The sequence below is a fragment of the Dermacentor variabilis genome, chromosome 11, assembly GCF_050947875.1.
Source record: "Dermacentor variabilis isolate Ectoservices chromosome 11, ASM5094787v1, whole genome shotgun sequence".
NCBI classification, from domain to species: Eukaryota; Metazoa; Arthropoda; class Arachnida; order Ixodida; family Ixodidae; genus Dermacentor; species Dermacentor variabilis.
The window spans coordinates 58,596,760-58,616,485 of NC_134578.1; the positions used below are offsets into that span (position 1 = coordinate 58,596,760).

At 47.7% G+C, this 19,726-nt stretch overlaps 1 protein-coding gene across 1 annotated transcript; it reads left to right on the forward strand.

Moving 5' to 3' along the window:
* Positions 1-9,176: 9,176 nt before the first annotated feature.
* tinc (transmembrane protein tincar) lies at positions 9,177-19,381 on the forward strand. Its single transcript, XM_075675812.1, has 5 exons — positions 9,177-9,260; positions 13,069-13,470; positions 14,626-14,903; positions 15,984-16,421; positions 16,989-19,381. The coding sequence occupies exons 1-5, from the start codon at positions 9,221-9,223 to the stop codon at positions 17,133-17,135; spliced, it is 1,305 nt and encodes a 434-aa protein (XP_075531927.1). The 5' UTR covers positions 9,177-9,220; the 3' UTR covers positions 17,136-19,381.
* The last annotated feature ends 345 nt before the right edge of the window (positions 19,382-19,726 follow it).

The window sequence follows — 19,726 nt, forward strand, 5'->3', positions numbered from 1 at the left end:
GACTTCATTCTTATAACTTATTTTCCGTATTAGGTTTTGCCTAGCGTAAGCCTTTTCATCTGCAAAGGCTCGCTTTGTGGGCGTTTCGCCGAGCCATAGCTTTTCGGCTCTTGCTCGGATAACCGCTCCTCTGTACTTATCTTCGTCGATAAGCTCCAGTTGGCTTTTAAGTTCATTGATCTGCTTTGTGAATGTACCAGGCCTATCGGCTTCTATTCTGTACATAAAATCCAATTCTCGTTGTATTTCTTTCTGCTTTTTCCTTTCTTCGTATTTAATTACACTCGCTTTTTCTATTGCACAAATCTTTATTTCTTCTTTAAAAAGCTCCCACCGTTCTATCACGTCATCATGTCTCGCCAATAGCTGTTCGAACTTTTCCTTTACGCACTCTACAAATGATTCATTATGCAGCAGCTTGTCATTAAATAGCCACATTTTCCAATTAAAGCGCGGGGCCTCTTTATGCGTCCCAATTGTGACTGACACCAAACAATGGTCGCTGAATGACACATGTTTAACGTCATAACTATGGCACGCCGCTACTAAATGCAATGAAACATATACCCTATCCAGTCTCGCGTGGCTCGCACGCTGGTAGTGTGTAAAGACTGGCTGCGTCCCATTAGTTAATATATTTCCTATGTCTTCTAGATTATGGTCTTGCACCATTGCAATTAAGCGTGAGGCACTCTTATCCCTTAGTGGGGCATTTTTCACTCGATCAGCTACTAAGCAAACACAATTAAAATCTCCAAGCATAATTATTTGTCTTTCACAATTCAGGTACTGCTCGAGCCGTTCAAAAAACACGTCTCGTTCATTTTCGGCGTTCGGCGCATATAGGCAGATGATTCGCCAGCAAGACTCGGACATAAGAAAATCTACTAAAACAAATCTACCACTTTGGCACACAAGCACGGTCTCAACAACTATTCCTAAACTGTTTCTAAGGAAAATGGCACATCCGCCTGACGTGCCGAAAGCATGAGAAACACAAACATCGTACCTTGCTCGGAAAGGCAGCACCATGCGGTCAGTTTGTTCCTCGCTATCTATTTTCGTCTCTTGTACAGCTACTACATCCAAGTCGTTCTCCAAGAAAAGGCGACTTAGCTGATACTGTTTCTTTCTAGCGTTTAAGCCTCGAACATTGATAGTCGCAATTTTTAGTGCTGTACCGAGATTTCTCGCCATTTAATAAAATTGCATATACGCCATGGTGCATACCTCGTGAGCGCAGGCACACCAGAAAACCCGCCGCTTATTTCCAAGAAGCAACCCCATTTCCGATGCCTGCAATCCTCGAGCTTCGGCTTGGGTTGCTTGGCAGAAGGCTCCAATCATTGTCCTTATTGAATAGTTGATGTGCGTCGACGTAGTCCCTAGGAACCGCAGAGCGTCAAAGCTCGCGGCTACGTTGACGGTTTCAACACCGCTTTTCTGTCTGGTGGAACGTTGGGCTTGGGCTTCAATGACGCGCGTCTGGTCGCCACCGTTTTCGTTGGTGGTTCCACAGACCCAACGACGTCTTGTCTGTCCTCGTCGTCCGTTGTAGCTTCGCGTCCTCGTTTGCCGACTGCGCCTCCGGTGGATTGCACCGTGACGTCCATGCTTTCCGTGTGTTGGCTCGCTGGATCCTTTGAAGGTTCACCGTATTCAGCGCTCCCACTTGTCTTTTCAGGCACTTCCCTGACGTCGGGCTTTTCTACAAGGCTATGGTCTCCTTGCTGTTCATTTTGTTGCGGATACGAAGGCATGTCTGCTGGTCGCATCTCCTTTTGAGTCACTTGACTCGACGTTCCTGCAGCTTCTTCCGCGTCAGCTTCGTCCATGACGAGCTCCGCTGCGTCAGTTTTTCCAACTGGTCCTGTTACACTTGCGTACGTCTTTACACACGAACTCTCGTCATGCCCAAAACGACGGCACCGAGCACATCGAGGGACACGGCAGTCGCGTCGTATATGTCCCGTGGTGTGACAGCGCAAACACACTGGTGCTCTTCCTGGCGCAATTAGCAGCGCCTGTTCCCCACCAACACGAAGCTGATGTGGGAGGTCGTCAACCTTGACGCCTGGATGGAGCTGAATGCTCACCGTCCGCGTCGTCGTACTTTTCTCGTGGATGCCATTCACACGCCACTTTTCTTTCACGACATCTGTTACCTTCCCGAACATGGCTAGTGCAGCACGTACATCTTCATCGGGAACATTGAAAAGCAGCCAGTGCAACTTCAAGCGCAGGGCTTGGTTCGCAGGGTCAACTACAACACAGCGGCGACCCTTCACCTTCATTTCACCGATGGTCAGAGCCTTCTTCACGCCTTCCGCATTCTTGAAGGTGACGGCCCATACGTGACTCATCTGGTACGCCCCCAAGGCTAGTACCTCAGGGAGCAATGCCAGACGGTCCAACGTATCCTTGAAGTCTTCAACTCGATAAGGCCTGGCCCGAATATCGGCATGTAAAAATATGGTATTCAAAACTGTACGACCTGTACTTGCAACCATAAGCGACTGCGAAAAGAAATCAGCCCGAGTATTTTAGGGTGATTTAAACTGAGGCACTACGCCATGTATACGTGTAGCGAGCTCAAACGGGGCACCGAAGACGACAGAGAAGGGCAATGTCTCTGTCGCTTAGCGCGTGCCGTTTGAGCTACACATCGCTTCAGTTCGCAACTTCCTTGGAACGGAAGGAACTTAGGTACTATAGACCAAGAAAATCTAGCCGTCTATCAGTGACTTGCGCGTTTAATGTGTATCGCTCACTTATGGGGTGCGCACGAAGGGCATGCCTCTTCACATTCCAGTTTTAAGTTTCACGTAATTTTCTCACGAAGAGGCAAGGTGCTGCTTTGCATGTAGTTCAATAGACAATGCACGAACTTCGAACCATTCACGATTTATAGACAATACCGTTTTCGCCGCATCGCTCCATGACACGGACGAAAACAGCGAAGTGCCTGGGGAGTAACTGTTGCCGTTCGTCCTCCCATTGCTCTCTTTCCGAGCAGGGACTAAACACTTACTCTCCGAAATTTGCACACGGCCCGCACATTCATGCAGTTAGTCCTTTGAGGGACGAAAGCGCCCTTTTTAGGACTAACGGCGCAGTTACTCCCGTTTTCCCCGGGATTTTTCTTAGAGTGCAGCATCGGCGTCGGATGTTGTTTCGGCAAAATATTTTAGAACCATCCATACCCATGTCTTCCATGTGGCGCAAGAAAGTTACTGAACGGATTGTACTTCTTAAGCTAAAATACGCTAGTACATGTTCTTCTGTGTTATTTAAGCATTACCACATGCAACAACTCATTTTTATTTTTTGACCATTTATTTTTCAATTAGGTAAAAAGACGTAACCGTCAGGAGGAAACGGTGGGAACCAATCATCCGTTTATTTTGATCTCATTGAACAAAAAAAAGTGAGCCGGGGAGACTGGCACATAACGCGACGGTTAGTTTATTTTCTGATCTCTCCGATTCCAACGTTACAATGTTGGCCATTCTTCTCCAGAACGCGGGGTTCATAATAAGGCTTACTGCGAACAGAAATTTTGGGCTCAAGATTAAGCGAAGGTCTTTAAGCGTGTCGAGAAGTCGGGTGCTGATAACAGCCGTTCGCAATCGTTGAGCTAAGGATGCGAAAAAGTAACGCGAGAAAGAAAATATTTTGGCAACTTTTGACAACTGGCATTAAAGACAATGAGCCAAGAGGAGGGTCACGTGGGCCGCACAGCTAGAAGAGCATCGCCGGCTGAATGGTTGATACCCCTGTTCGAACAGATGTATTCCAGGTAAATTAGATATTTGTGTTTGATACAGTGTAACACTGTCGCAAATTTGATGTTTAACTTATACCGGGTGTCTCAGCGAACACTTTAAAAAAATTTGGAAAGTTGCCTTTGGCAGATAGCATAATTCTAGTCCATGAGCTGGTCTACTCAAACAGGCGGACATTACGTGCATAAGAACTGAAATACATAATCACCTCTCACTAATTTGGTTTTATCTAATTAGCTTATGGCACATATTGCAATTTACCCATTCTAGCCTGGGAGTTGGCAAGGCAGATTCACTTGCAACGAATTCTCAAGACGACACCAGTTTCGACACATTAATTCCCAAACTTAGCGGAGAAATGAATTGGTGTTCCAGTTACTTGTGTGCTTGAATGCATAAGACGACGTTTCGTAAAAAAAGTAAGTGGAACGACAGAAACTTGTTATCGCAAGTTTGACGGCGCCATATCTCCTAAATGGTCTCATCCAAACAATTCTTTTCAAGTGAACACGCCTTGTTCTCTCAACCGCTATAATTTGTAAATTGTAATATGTGGCATGAGATAGATACTTAAAAATCTTATTATTGAATTTTTGTTAACTAGTTGATTATGCAGTTCAATATGTTGTGGAAGCAATGTCCGCCTCTTCGAGTAGACCAGCTCATGGACTATAATTGTCATGGACTATAAAGCACTGCTGCCAATTTTTTTTTTTTTAATATTGAAAGTGTTTGCGGAGACACCCTCGATATACAACTATGTATATTGATGGGCTTTAAAACAATCAGTTAAGCATAAAAAAAATCTCGCTCGAGCAACAGTGACTATAGAATATCATGGGGTCATTAAGAGGCAACATGTTCGGATCAAATCGAGAATAAAAGTTTTTCCAATGAGATAATTTCTGTCTTTCCGTGTATTTCAACCAGGAATACCCAAACGAAATCTTGGCAACTTGAAAAGCATGCGTTCCTTGTTTAATTGCTTGGACATCTTTACGTACGTTTTGCAGGCCGTATGAACGAACCAAAAGAACACATTTGTCTTTTCATCTTCTCGTTCATCCGACTTAAAGAGCCCAAGTTCTAAATGTCTTGTGAAGTGTTTATTGGAGCAATTTCCTACAATTGTAAGTTCGGGAGAGCGGGACAGAACTCGTGTAACTCAACGTCACCAAAGTGGTACGTCCTAATAAGCGCCTTAGGAGTGCCATCATATAGAATGAGACTGCAGGTTCAAGCGGGAAAAAAAAATGGAAAACGTGCACAACATTTGCGAAACCAAAACTTTCATGCAGCCATGTGTCGGATGCGGATGACGACGGAGCCATGACCCCTACAGCATTCCCCCTCGCTCTTTTACGTCTTTTCGTCAAATGTGGTGCAAGAAGAGGAAGGAAATGCCGCTGGGGTGGAGGGGGGAGTTGTCGAAGCCGTGAGCCCCCGCTTTGCGACGGGCCGCTGTTTGTGTGCGAACGTTCGAAAGAGGAGCTAGCCCTGTTTTCTTCAAAGCAGAAGTAGAGACGCCCTGCTTTAGGCGACGTGCGAGAGCTTAGGAGGTGGGGACCCCTGCGCCTGCCCAAGAAACGGTGAACTGCCCCCCTCCCCGCCTCGGGGGTGCAAGAATATACGTCGGTCATTCTGCTCACGGAGTGTGGGCGCGTGGCAGCGGCTGCGGCGGCCACCTGGTGCTCCCTCCCCCCTCCCCTTCACCCAAGGCCGTGCCCCCCAGCTGGTGGCGGCGTGTGCCAGCTGCCGCGGCTGCGGGCGCAGATGGTGTGCCTGTTCCTACCCCCCCCCCCCTTTGGTGGCCGCCCTTGTATCTTTTGGCGTACACGCGACTGGCACACGCCAGACACTGCGCCTGCGCGGCCGCTCGCCTTGCTGCTCGCTCCCCACTGCGTCCACGCGACGTCTCGTGGAGCGTGTGGTATAAAAAAGGCGAGCACTTAAAGGAGAACGCTCAATTAGCATTCCAGGAGAAGATGTAGCCGCGGACCTCGCGCCGAACTGCATGCGCGCTGATATTTCATCAGCAGATGTCTGCCTATAAACACGTTAACCTGGGCAACATTATTTTTTTTTTTACTCTGCCTCGAGGATAGAACAGAATTAATGTGGAAAGTTATCTTGTCGTGTATACCAATCGGGCGTTTTCTCTAAGACCGGAGGGGTGCTACCGCGCACCTGCCGGCAAGCGTTTCCGCAATGCGGTCACGCGGAATATAGAAATAAGGAAAGAAGGGCCAACAGTTTCTTTCCTGTTATGAGGTGCCTCAGGGGCTTTCTGCTGCTGATCCACGAGGTCGCGGGTCTGATTCGCGGCCGTGGCCATGGCATTACGATGGGGAGGGAATGCAAAAACGGTCGTCTACTTAAATTTATGTCGAGTTTACATAGCCTTGGGTGGGCAAAATCTATTTTTAGCGTTCTTCCGCTGCGGCGTGTCCGATAGCAATTGACAACGGTTTCTTCAGGACATTAAATCATACAAATTGTCATTTTCTGTTAAGCGTATAGCCATAAACTAAAACGTTCACTGCGAAACTCTGCCTGCGACTTAACAGACCGTTTCTCCTGGAGACATACATACATACATACATACATACATACATACATACATACATACATACATACATACATACATACATACATACATACATACATACATACATACATACATACATACATACATACATACATACATACATACACACACATACACACACATACATACATACATACAGACAGACAGACAGACAGACAGACAGACAGACAGACAGACAGACAGACAGACAGACTTAAATGGGGCATCAGGGGGAGAGGTTGCGAGTATGGGCTTTCTGCAACTTCATTTCGGTTCTGCACGAGCTAAGGCTCCATAAGTGCTGGAAAAAAAAAAAACATGGAAATTGCGGATTATGCCGGGCACCTCACTTCGAGAGCTCTCGAGAGGGTCTATCGGGACATTATAGAAAAAGTGGTTATGCATCGCTATAGAGAAGGCGTGCTTGTAGGAGCTAAATATGTGAGGAGAATACGCCACGGGCGTGAAATTTATCTCGCTAATAACAGTCATTAGCGGAAGTTCCGCTAATCGCATGGGCCGCCTATGTCTGCTAAGTCGACGGTGCTTAGACCACTTAATTTGTTTTTGCAGAAGCTTCGCAACCTCAAGGACTGTATATGTTCAGGAACGACCTAGACGAGGAACACGGCACTGCACTTGAGCTGCGCGGAATCTTCTTGGGGATTGAATTGGATATTGAATTGAGTTATTTGCAACAATGTTGCGGGAGACCAGGAATAAAAGCTGATCAAACAGCTTGAGATCGTGGCAATGCCTACAAATGTCTGCTGCGCCCTGCTCTAGCTCTTATGTAATTTCTGCGGGATGCATGCCTCAGTAAGACTCTGTAAACAACTTTTGTGCAATACCAGCGGTGTTTGCTCAGTCGCTACGGTGTTTGGCTGCTGAGTGCGAGGTCGCGGGATCGAATCCCGGCCAAGGCGACCGCATTTCGATGTGGGCGAAAACACCCGTGTACTTAGATTTAGGTGCACTTTAAGGAACCCCAGGTGGTCAAAATTTCCGGAGTCCTGCACTACGGCGTGCCTCATAATGAGAGAGTGGTTTTGGCACGTAAAACCCCATAATTAAAAAAAAATTTTGTGCAAGTACATTTCGCTCCCGTGTATGCGTTAATGCGTGTCCTTTGTTTTCGTCTCACTCTCCTTCCATCAACCCTCACCATCTCAACTGGAGAAGCATGACGTGTCGCTATGGGCTAATCTCTATAGATGCCATTAAACATTCTCTCTCTCTGCTCCGGTACTGGACCTTGCGTGAAAGGGAAGCGATGAAGGGCAGCACCTTGAAGGTTCCGTTAAGCGGATGAACAGCGTTCTGGGAAGATACTCACAGCACGGTTTGCTTTTCATAGAATGAAACAAACAAACAAAAATACACTTTTTCGGAACGAGTGCTTAAGAGACAACGACGACCGACAAGCCTGAGTATTCCTCGCTGGAAACTGTGCTTCACGGGAGCGAGACTTGACCTACTGATGAGATTTAACGTCTCAGGGCTACATGGCTATGAGAGACACCATCCCAGAGGACTCCGTGTTAAGTTTGACCATCTTGAATTGATTAACGTGCGCCAAAATAGCTCCTTACATGAGCATCTTTCAATCCCAGTCCCGTTCGGATATTGGTAAAAAGAAAAGATAGGGACGAGCTGCTGCAGGAGATCTTACATGCATAGGTAAACTTGGCAGTATAAAGTGTAGTTAGGCAAAATGCTAGACGGTAACTGCTAGACTGTAACCTGATCACTTGACCCAGGCTTGGTGGATGTTTGTCGTTAGCCTGTTGCAAAGTGGGTGCCACTAGAAATCATCATCATGACGACTGTACATGCGTAGCATGTAGATAAAAAGCAGAGAATGCACGACCTGCGCTCGTGCCTCTCAGCCTCTTCTTCGTCCTCGTGTTGTGCGCAAAAATCTGTATTCATGTCCTACCAACATGCCCAAACAGTCACCTTAGACAGCATATGCTTCATAGTTTGTTGGCATGTTGCAGTATCCACCCAGAGCTCAACGAGGACGTAGTAGCGCTGCCCTATGCCTTGGGGTTTAGGGATAACTGAGAAAACATTATTGAATCTGCGGGGAAAAATAGCAATGTACGGTTGGAGTTTAGTTGGTTTAAGGTAACACACGGAAAGAAGACATGACTTTGTGGGGGAATGAATTTCAGGTTCGACAGTCTGTCAGCAAGAACCACGGACCATAACGACCTGTAATTAACGCAGTAGCTTGGTGGGGGAGGGGGGATGTTCATAGTATTCATCCATCCATCCATCCATCCATCCATCCATCCATCCATACATACATACATACATACATACATACATACATACATACATACATACATACATACATACATAGAGTCGCGGAATAGCTCCTCCGAGTGACGACGGCTACACATGCCAACATTCAAGATCCATTTGTGAATCCGAGTGTTGCTCTCACATGTACGAAACCTCTACCTTCGCATCACGAGACACGGGACAGCTCTTGTCCTAGACACTGGTCAGCGCCTGATCGTCTCGCCACATATTGCATTGTCCATGAGTGCTGCGCAACATACGTAATCATGTCCTACACACTAGCCTGGCAAACTTCAACGCATCCTTTGCGTACAGTTAAATTCGAGTAAAATGCATTCACCTAAGCCGTGTCTTCTCCGAAAGAACCCAAGCCGGTCTCGAAACGTCAGGCCCTCATCCGACAACCATTCCGAGCCTCGCCGGGAGTGGGTGCTCCGCGGTGGAGCGCTGCTGTCGTCGCTCCCTTTCCCTCACCCGTGGCGCCGCCACTGACCCGAAGAAGCATAGCCGACGTGGGCTGTTTTCGGGCATTGTCGACATGTGCGTCGAGGCAGGCGGTCGGCGGCAGCTGAAAAACGGTGAGCGGCGATGTTTTTTTTCTCCCCCTGGGTGTCTCGCCCTCGCGTCCGCCGCGTGGAGATGGGCGCGCGATATGAGCCTCTGCAGCACGCCCCGTCCTGAGATAGAACAGGGCCGTTCGCGGCGCCCTTTGGGCATGCGGTCTCGGTTGCGGTGGCGTTCTACAAAGCCGTAATGAGAAGGCACGCCGGCGGCAAGCTTAGGACCGTTTTACAGGAGGCGTTTTAACCCCGGGTAGATTTTAGCGACGTTTAAGAAATGTGTTACGCACGCGATGGTTAAATTTTCAGCGCAATAAATTGTCCGATGAAGAAAGTGCGAAAGTTTATTTCTTTATTTGTTGACGTGATGTTGCTCGGCAACTTACCGTGAGGCAACTGACCATTGCCTGCGCGGAGCTGTTTTCAACTGAGGGTAAATATACTCACGGGCCAGATGGTCGATGCAAGCGGAGCCTGGATTCTGATTTTAGGCAGTGTCGAACCTTACAGCATCTCCGAGTGGGCCTTAACGAAGTGCTTCTGTAGCGCTGCAACTGACGTGCCAGAACATTATATACCTAAATTAAACCCGCTCTACTGCGTGAAATGAAGCGTAATTATCACTATGAGCGTCAGCTCGTCCTCGAAATGCATGATCGAAGGTTGTTTTATGCCACTCAGTAGGGGACACCGCCCGAGCGCTCTCAAACGTTTGGTAAAGAACGAGAGTAATTACTATATATGTTTTAAAGATTTCATTACGTGGGGCTTCGGCTCATGCCAATTTATAACTTTCATAAACATGCGGGAGTGAGGGATTTTTACTGATGACGTTAGAAATGTCTGCAGGTGTTGTGATGCCGCCTTCTGCACATGCAATAGATTGTCCAATGAGCAAAGAACGATGTCACGCGGTGACATGAACAAACGAACAAATAAACAAGCAAAAGCTCCGCAAGGGGAGGTGGGTTTCAGGACTGGATTAGAAACAACAGGAGCTCGAGCCCAGCTAGAATGGATGCCCGACGAGCGTCAGGTATTCGTGTTATCTCTTACATGTGAAGTCGTTGTGGATTCCCTGATGGACCCGGCACCGTCAGCGTTAATTGTTGATTGGTTCTATGAAATGGCCAACAGCGCACAGGGTTCGACATGATGAACGATAACCAGCTAGCCCATCTTAAAACTCTAGGACGCTGTATGCAGTGTCTCCAATCAACGGCTTATACAGACTTGATTGATCTTTAATTTGAGTCGATGACATATGGAAGAGGCAAGTGCCCTAACTTGCCAGCTGGGAGATTTATTTGATTTTCAGTGACGATGGGTAGAAGGACTATGGTAGCCATTCAACAAATGACTGGAGATAGCCCGGTGGCAATTATGAAATTGATTACACCATTTGCACAATGCTTATTGTAATAAAAACCCTGTGCCCTGCGGAGCGAGCAAAGGGCCTTGACAGAAAGTGATTTAAAAAGAGCCGGCTTCGGCTGAACTGCGAAGTGTCATCTACGGTGAGTTGACTGTGCCTTCCCCTTCGGACAGGTTGGGTTGGCGCTACGGCACTAAATTATAGCCAAGTATGTACTCGCTGGCGCGAAGTGCATTGTCACATAAGTTCATTATACCCGATGAAGAAAGCGTACATTGCAACTTTCCGTCGTCTGCTCCATCGTCGTTCGTATAGTCAAGGTATGTAACAATTATCTCGCGAAGGTCATGCCAAAATAACTATCTTGCCATTTCCTTCTGCATTGCCGTCCCTGCTGCCTATGCAGCCGCGTCTGTTAAGCAAATCAGGTCGTACATTGTGCGATGCGACTACGATAATAAATATTTCTGATGTTTATTTCTTTCCGCTATTAGGCGTAGGTGGCTTACCGCATACGCAGCTTTTTTTTTCCAGAACGGGAGCGTAATTAACAAAATTTGTTGTTCGTAAGTGTCCTTTGCCATTGCCTCGTTGCTCTCGCTGATAATTTGCCCAGAATCGGGATTGGCTGAAAACTTCTCTTACGAACAATTCAATCGTAAGAGTTTGTGCGTGCGTGCGTGTGTGCGTGTGTGTGTGTGTGTGTGTGTGTGTGTGTGTGTGTGTGTGTGTGTGTGTGTGTGTGTGTGTGTGTGTGTGTGTGTGTGTGTGTGTGTGTGTGTGTGTGTGTGTGTGTGTGTGTGTGTGAATACGGGCCGTGATTCGCAAACGTGTGCTAAACACCTATGGTGAAGACATTCACGAACGGATGCATTCGCCGTTGCTCAAACAGAAATAACGTTTGCAAAGTTATGTAGTGATGCTTCCGCTGCCCATTAGTTCATCTCAAGCACAGAGCTCTCGGCGGGGAAAATGAAATTACCGTGCCGGTGATATGAAATGACGAAGAAAACGCGTGGCGCCGACACTGTTCACTTCCGGTTAAGTGTGTTTACTTCCGGCTTATAAGTAGCGCGCCTTTGTTGCTCTCCTCGGGGCAGTCGCATGCTATTGATGCATCGACTTTGGTGCAAAGGAAGTAAAAAACGAGGTACATTGTCCCGTAGGAGGTATATACCCGCGCGGTCTCATGGACTTAACAAGACCGATAGAAAGTGCAGTGACAGACCGTGGTTATTGTCAGTGCGTCGCGTTACAGGATATAGTTGCCTGCGTGAAAAGCTGCGCCTTGACCCAGACAGTAAAGTAGAGAAGCCAGCGGTTATACTGAAAACAGGGAATTCTGGAAGTATGTGCCACTCCCAACTTTTTTCACGCGTGTAGTTGAAAAAAAAAGAATGAATTTAGAGGCAAGAAAAGGCAGCATGCGACAAACGTGCTGTTTTGCTGATCTACTGTTCTATAATATACTAAAGGTGATTTGGCCTATACGTCGTATATGTGGATTGATCGATCGACTGGGCCCAACACGCCAAAGCAACACGAGGCCTACGTAATGTTGTTTTAGAGCGTTCCATATTAATTTGACCAAGGGTGTTCGTCATCGTGGACCCAGATTATCGTATACACGAGTCTTTTTTGCATCATGTATCTTACGAGCGTCAGTGTCTCTAGCACTTTCTCCATAGACACGTCTTGCAGCGTCTTCTGCTGCCTGTCGTAAGTAAATCTGTGGTCAAACTGCAGAGCGCGACGTCCAGAAATTTCGGTGGCGCTGCCATCACATTGAGTGCAGACAAAACAAAGAAACGTCGAAAAACTTTACACTGCAGAGTTATATAACTTTCCCGGGAAGCACGACTATACAGTGTTATGCACGCGTGGCCAAGCTTTCGAAAGTTTCCTTTCAAAGGCAGACGTTTACATCAGATGAATATTCACCACGTAGCATAGCCACAAGCGCTAGTGCAGCCCCGCTCCCTTTAGGAAGTGCACTGGCGCGCTTTGGTGCGCCTTGTTCATGTTATACGTTTCTCCAGTCAAGTATGAAGCCTTGCTGTTCAGCGTCGACTCACGGAGCCAGCTCGATCTGGTCGGTAGAGTGCGTCGAGCAGCGGTGGTTCATGGGGTCCTGGATTGCATGATATGTTATAACATATGTTGTACGTTGTAATAAATGTTACATATAGCTTAGGGAAATCCGTCTACTACACCCATGATTCCCATGCTCGCTCAGTTGTCACGTTTTGGCACCCGCAGACACTGGTACCAGACCTCTGTGGTAATTCCTGCACCACACTCTACGATTTTGCAGATAAACCCTTCGCTATTCCTCTTGGAAGTTTCTCCGGCTTAGCTGGGACATCCGCTCAGTATACATATCCCTGCAGTGTGCATTATCAGTGGTTGTGGGAGACCACCTTCTAACCACGGGTCTCGTACCGCATGCAGGCCCCGGGCCGCTCAACACGCTCGCGTCCCTGTGGCACTGCGTGGCCGCGCTAGCGCTGAGCGCCGCGGCCGTGGTCCACAGCGTGGGCCGCTTCCCGGATCTGGCGGCGCTGTCCCCGCCCGTCGAGCTGCTGCACTCGTACGTCGCCCTGGTGGGCGTCGGCGTGCTGCTGCTGCCCTTCGTCGCGGCTGCCGCGCTGGTGCGCGTCGGCAACCTGGCCAACGACGGCCTGGCCCTCGACGGCGACGACGAGGACGAGGTCAAGAGGTCGCTGCCCAGGCTCTGCTGGCGTCACGGGCCCCCGACGGCCGCTGCGCTGCACGCTGCCTCGGCGCTGTGCCTGCTGCTGCCGCGGCTCATGGCGGACGCGGCCTTCATTCGCTACGGACTGCGGCCTGCCGGTGAGTGTTTGCACCAGGGATCGGCTGGGTGTCGTGCATTTGCCGACGGTAGAGAGAGATATATATAGAGAGAAACTTTATTGCAGAATGAAAGACTTATCGGGGAGGGAGCCCTCCGTGCAGGTCCCCTATGATGTGACTTAGGCTTAGTGTTTGCATCGGTCTGTAATGGAGCCTGTTGTCTGAAACTTCTTGCGTGTCATACGTGCCTCCGAGATGTGAATCATGCAAAATTTTTGTAGCAGTAGCGAGTTGAACTTTTGCTTGTTCTTTTATTAAATGATGAGGTCGTGGGGAAGATAGGCCACAGAACGGTCACCCATCGGAATCGCCAAAAGTAAGCTCGAGCAATTAAGGCAACTAGGAGAAAATAATATAAACGACAGAAAAAGGACAAAAAATGTAAGAAAGAATAGCGGAGGAGAATAGAGCGTGCCTAGTTGACGCAAGAGTTCGCGGAATCTTTCCTGAAGCCGCTCGTATGTCATTTGTGTAATCAGGCAAAAAGAATTAACACACTAAAAATCGGAAAATACGCAGAGGTGTGCACGGAAACCTCGCAGGCAACAGACGTCATTCTCTGCGTGCATACCATAGATGGCAACGCATTATACAGCACCGCAGCAAATTTAAAAGCTTCGCCATAGACACGTAGTATATCAGCCTTGACAGCACACACGAGTTCTTTAGCGTGCAGTTGAAGTAGTGATTGATGAGATAAGGCCACGTACAGTGGGCCATGAAAGTTTAAGAGAGTTGCGAAAAAGCCGAATTCCACAAAAGACATGTGGGTATATCCACTGGGATGTAAAGTTTCAATCTGTAGCAGCCTTGTCGACCTACAAACGAATTCATTAAATTAGTATCGTCATGTCTTAACAGAGCGAAAATTCAGATCGGTCGTGGAACCTGTGTTCTGCAAACATTTTTTGCCGACTGTACCGTTAGCAGCATCGCGTTCTAAAAAGATCTCAACTTGCTATGCAGCTCCTTTCAGTCGTAGTTATTGTGCTAATTGCCTCTAGCTTTCTTTTTCTCTTTTTTCCTTGCTACTGTCGATTCGTTGCGCTATCTTTTAATAGATCCTCAGTTCGATGTTTCCTGTGAAGTGTTTCCTTGAGGAGGGAAAATTTCAGGCAGCACTTTTTTGCGCAGGTGACGTGTGGCGGACCGACCTGGACGTGGTGATGTCGCCGCGCGAGCGGCAGACGGCATTCTTCGCGGCCGACCTGCTGGCAGAGTCTCCGTCCGACGCCGAACCGCCTTCGGTCGAGTTCGTCAACTACGTCCTGGCGCTGGTGGTGTGCGCTCTGCGCTACCCCAGTGTGGTGTGGGACGCCAAGCGCAGATTCGCGCTCCTCTTCGCCTTCTACCTGGCCCTCTGCGCGGGCCAGAGGATACTGCTGTTCCCTGCCGCCTCCGTGCTTTACAAGGTACGCAGACGATTGCCTGACATATAGTGGCGTTCGAACTACTTGCAACTGACGTTCGTACTGCTTGCAGCTGACGTTCGTACTGCTTGCAACTTTTTGTACGAGTAGTACTCATTAGGTGGTTGAAATTATTGCGATAGGATGGGTGCCAAGAAAAGGGAGATGCAGTCATGGACCAGAGCATTGGTTAGTGCGGAGCGGTGAGGTAATCTTCAGGCGTATAGGATCGACTCGGTTCGCGCAAGAGCATGAATGTCGCTTGCTGGGAGTGCTAGCCTTTTTCATCTTGCACGAACATAAAGTATGACGATGATGATGACTGATTTACCAACGTAGAGAGACAGACGTATAGATAAAATAAACAGATATATAGATAAACACACCAACAGACAGACAGACAGACAGACAGACAGATAGATAGATAGATAGATAGATAGATAGATAGATAGATAGATAGATAGATAGATAGATAGATAGATAGATAGATAGATAGATAGATAGATAGATAGATGGGCAATACCTCATTATACAGTGTAGGGACAGGTGTTACGGGACATAAATCGAAATTTGAGATTTCATTATTTCCTTCATGCCCCGACTAATTAACATTTTATCGCTTTTCTTCCATTAATCCACCAGCCTCCTCTTGCACATCTCCACCTTTTGCACATTAATCTCACAGTGGCGGCTTTCAAATTCCTGCTGCTTCCTGCTTCTTTGTAGCTGCCAAGTCGACTTGGTATGAAAGAGAATTACACTTCGTTAAAATATGTTCCATAGATTTCGTTATTGCATAACAGAATGACAAATACAATTCGTACGCTGCCAAACTTTTACCCGTAGCATTCAGTTCTCAAACGCCCAACCCTAGACTCAAAGGAGTAAAGCTAATGCTGTGATTTTCGCACCTTTATTTTCATCCGTCAAGCCCATTCCCCCCCCCCCCCCCCGCGTAGGCTAGCAAATCGGTCGCTCATGTGGCCGGCTTCACTTCCTGTCGCTCTTCCCTCCTTCCTCCTCCTAAGGCTGTGAAACAGCAGCTCCTTCAACAAAGAAAAAACCGTCTCATCTACCGTGCAGGCCCACATTGCCGGCGTTGTGCCTCCGTCATTGCTGACAGACTCCGCCACGCTGCTGGTAGTACTGGTCGCGCACGGCGGCTCGGTGGCCCTGTCGGGCCCGGCGCTGTACTGCGCTGCAACCCTGGACCGGCGGCGAGGCGCCAGCGCCGGCCTACTGCTAGTCCTCCTCGTGCTGGCGGCACTCTCCGGGGCGCCACTGGCGCACGACCTCGTGCGTGCGTACGCGTCCAGCCGGGACTGTCTCCTGGCGGCGGCCGCGGCCGCCGTGACTGTTCAGTGGGTCGTCTGGTCGGCGGCGGCCATGTTGCTGCTGGCGCCGAAGAGGGCGCCCCCGCCACCTTGCGTGTGCGAGAAGAAGCGCACGCCGGTGACGCAGCGGCCGGTCGATGACGAGTACGCCACCCTGCTCGACGTGTGGCGTCCCGAGTCGGACGAGGTAACGATATTGAGCATGTATCTTCGGATTGTGATGGTGATGACGATGATGATTATGATGGCGATGACATTGGCGCATACCAGGGACAAAGATTTGTCAAACGGCCGGTAGAACAATATGGAAAGAGGGGGAAAGTGGTAGTACTGCGGACTATAAGAATAATAAAACCATAAATTATTATTATAATAATTTTTACACGAATAGTTGAGGCAAGTGGAGTGAAGTAGGTTCTTGAAGCAATCTCGATTCCCTTCTCTTTTTCTTTACCTCTACAATGTGCTTGTTTGTGTTTGTGTGTCTTCACAACAGCGAGCTGATTCGGTAGCAGCATTCCCAGATTTATTTCTCTCTCTGTCTCTTTCGTGACTTCATGAAGCTAACTGCCCAAAGATGCGTAAATGGAGTTAAGAGATTGAAATAAAACAAGTGCAGTGTGTCGTGTTGATGTCCCCGTCTCTTCGTGCGGGTAGCGTTTTAAAGACTGCGCAAATGAAACAAGATTTTGTTCTTGCAGACCTCCTCACTTAATGAACGGGCCTTTGAACTTTGACTTGTTTTGCTGCACAGGCTGGTCCCTCTGTTCCGTGGATTTCGCATCACCACCGCCACAGCCAGGAAGAGAGGTTGCTAGGCCGTGCTACGGTCACCAGGCTCACCTCGTTCAGGAGCGACCGTGACTCTTCGCTCTACTCGGAAGTACACCGCGTCACGTGACCGCCGGGCGATCGCGTCACCATGGAACTTGAGTGCTGTTTCGACCGAATCACGTGTTTCGGCCGAGTCAGGTGTTTCTGCCGACTGCCCGTTGGTTCAACTAGGGCTGATCGAGGTGTGCCGTGAAGTTACTGTCTTCGGTGCGTCGTTCGTCAGTGAAACCCCTACACTAGTCTCCACCTTTCTGGCGCCGAGAAGCTACTCCCGGCAAAAGAAAATGGTCGTCTGCTCTGTCACGTGAGCAAATGGGTGTGACCGAGAACTACTTCTGTTGCATCGTCGCCAACGTACGGTTCGATGGTGTATATATTCCTCATTGTGTGCTTCCTCGCTTTGACAGAATCTCTCACTGCAGTCATCTCTTGGTGATAGCAGTGGTGATGGCCATACTCTTGAGTTGCACATAACTACTTTTGAGGACATCCCAGAAACCGGATTGCACGAGGAAACATAAGATCAACTAGCACTGCAACAATAGGACTACTTCCTTCTTTTCTGATCATCGCCATTCGTTCAGTGACAAAACGTGTCGTCACCCTTGACAGCAGGCTTGATCACATGAGCAAGTAGGGCGCCAATCTAGGAATCAAAAGGATCAGAAAACTGTATGTGTGATTCGACAAGAAACAGTAGATTTTGCTCCTGTCACGACAAACTTTCTCACCAAAACGTTTGTCTTCTGAGAGCTACTTTCCGATATTTTTCGAACGTTTGCCTGAAATTGCGTTAATAACTTGTGGTGTGTCATGTGTCAAAGCGTCACTGCAAGCTCAGACACGTCATTGTGGAGAGCGCTTCATTACTTCGGTACGTCTAGGATTTCTTTAGAAATGCCATCTATCGCCTTTCTACTGAGTTATTGTTGCCTTACGTAAACTTTCTATTAAGATACAGCTGAATGTCGCCCATTACTTTTGCGAGGGCTCATTAACATGCATATAATAATATAAGAAAAATATACATAGAAATGTTCTTTTGCATTTGCAAACCCATTGGGATCCAGCAGCACCAGGCAGGTATCGAACCCGAGACCGTGTTCTCGGCTGCAGAATGCCACATCCACTTAATTTCTAGGGCAGCTGAGATTATTTGGTCATCGAAGACATGAAGAAGTGCTCAATTAATGAAAGCAGGTAAACACGGCTCCTTTTTTTTTTGGCGCTGGAGTTTCCGAGTGGGTCTCGACAATTCAAGTGACGGCTCCTTTGCCCAAACCCCTCTAAAAGCTTATCTTGACGAGGTCCAGAATGATTCATTTTACTCCAGTGTGCTGCAGTTTATCGCAGTTTGTGAAATACTGTAATACAAGGGGCTTTTACATGAGCAACAGCGTTAGTAGCGACATCTTATGCAGATGTGTTCAACAACAAAGCATCAGAAACGTTATCTTAGTTCATGCATTTCTCGCACAACGGAAGCAAAAGTGACAGCATTAATTAGATTCCTGCTTGTGCCCCTGCCGATAACTTAAGCGCCTGCTAGAATACAGATAGCTTATTGTAGAACCAAGTTTTATGCCTTTTTGTTGCAGTAAACGTCACAAAATGGCATCATTAGCATGTAGCTCCGATCCAAGCCTTACGTGTTCCGCAAATAGTAATACGTAGAAGAACGAGCTGAAATTCCCTAATGGTGGTCACGGAATGCTTGGGACATCTAAGCGTTTCTGTGTCTTCATACGAATGTTTTCAGAAGTACAGCTGCTCCTTCCTCTACTCCCAGATGATAGCGAATGAAGGAGCGTGTCCATGTACGAACTCTTGTTTGTATTATGTGTAAATGTTAAACTAATTTCGCTACAAAATTTCAAGGCAGAGAATTCTCCTTTCTGTGTCGTTATTTCCATATGCGCATGTTTTATCTGCTGAGCTGGCAAACAAATGCTTATTTTGGGTACACGTACGCATAGCCTTACCATGTGGTCATGCAGAGGTTGTCTTCTCTCAGTTACATTTTCCTTGACTGAGAATACGAAGTTTGTCATACATATGCCTCTAATTTTTATTTAATTGTACAATTCAATATAGAAAGCTTAATTGGTTTCATTGTCTGTTAGCTTAATATGGTTGTTAACAAGCTTTCTACTATCTTTCGCATGTTTGTGGTCTGCGTTCGTTGCAGCTGTCATATTATCTTTTGCCACACCGAAGTTCACGAGAACATTGACTAGTTTGCGTGCGACCAATGTACGCGCTCAAAGAACGTGAACAAGCTCACAATAAAATTGATCTCATCGTGCTGTTTCATTCTTGGCTTTTCGGCTTTCTTCTTCTAAGAAATGAAATATTGTATTATAACAGCAGGTGGAATGTAACCTCTGCATCCTGTACGATGTTCTTGGATTACACCAACTGCGACGCAGCTCACGGGCTATGAAAATAGAATAAACCACGCAATTCCCAATCGAATTTACATGGGCATTAAGGAGGAATAACAAGTGACACAGACACAGCAGCCCCGAGTCCATGACGGCGCTAGCCAGCTTCACTGCAACATGACCCTTCAGATGACCTAGCAAACCAAATCATACATGCTAGATTGCTCTTCAATTCCGTGCCACTATGCACTGCTCAGAAACACTTCTGAGTGAC

Coding starts and splice junctions, on each gene's coding strand:
- tinc (XM_075675812.1), top strand. CDS start 9,221: ATGTGCGTCGAGGCAGGCGGTCGGCGGCAGCTGAAAAACG. Junction 13,471..14,625: donor CTACGGACTGCGGCCTGCCG/GTGAGTGTTTGC, acceptor TTTTTTGCGCAG/GTGACGTGTGGCGGACCGAC. Junction 16,422..16,988: donor GGCGTCCCGAGTCGGACGAG/GTAACGATATTG, acceptor TTTGCTGCACAG/GCTGGTCCCTCTGTTCCGTG.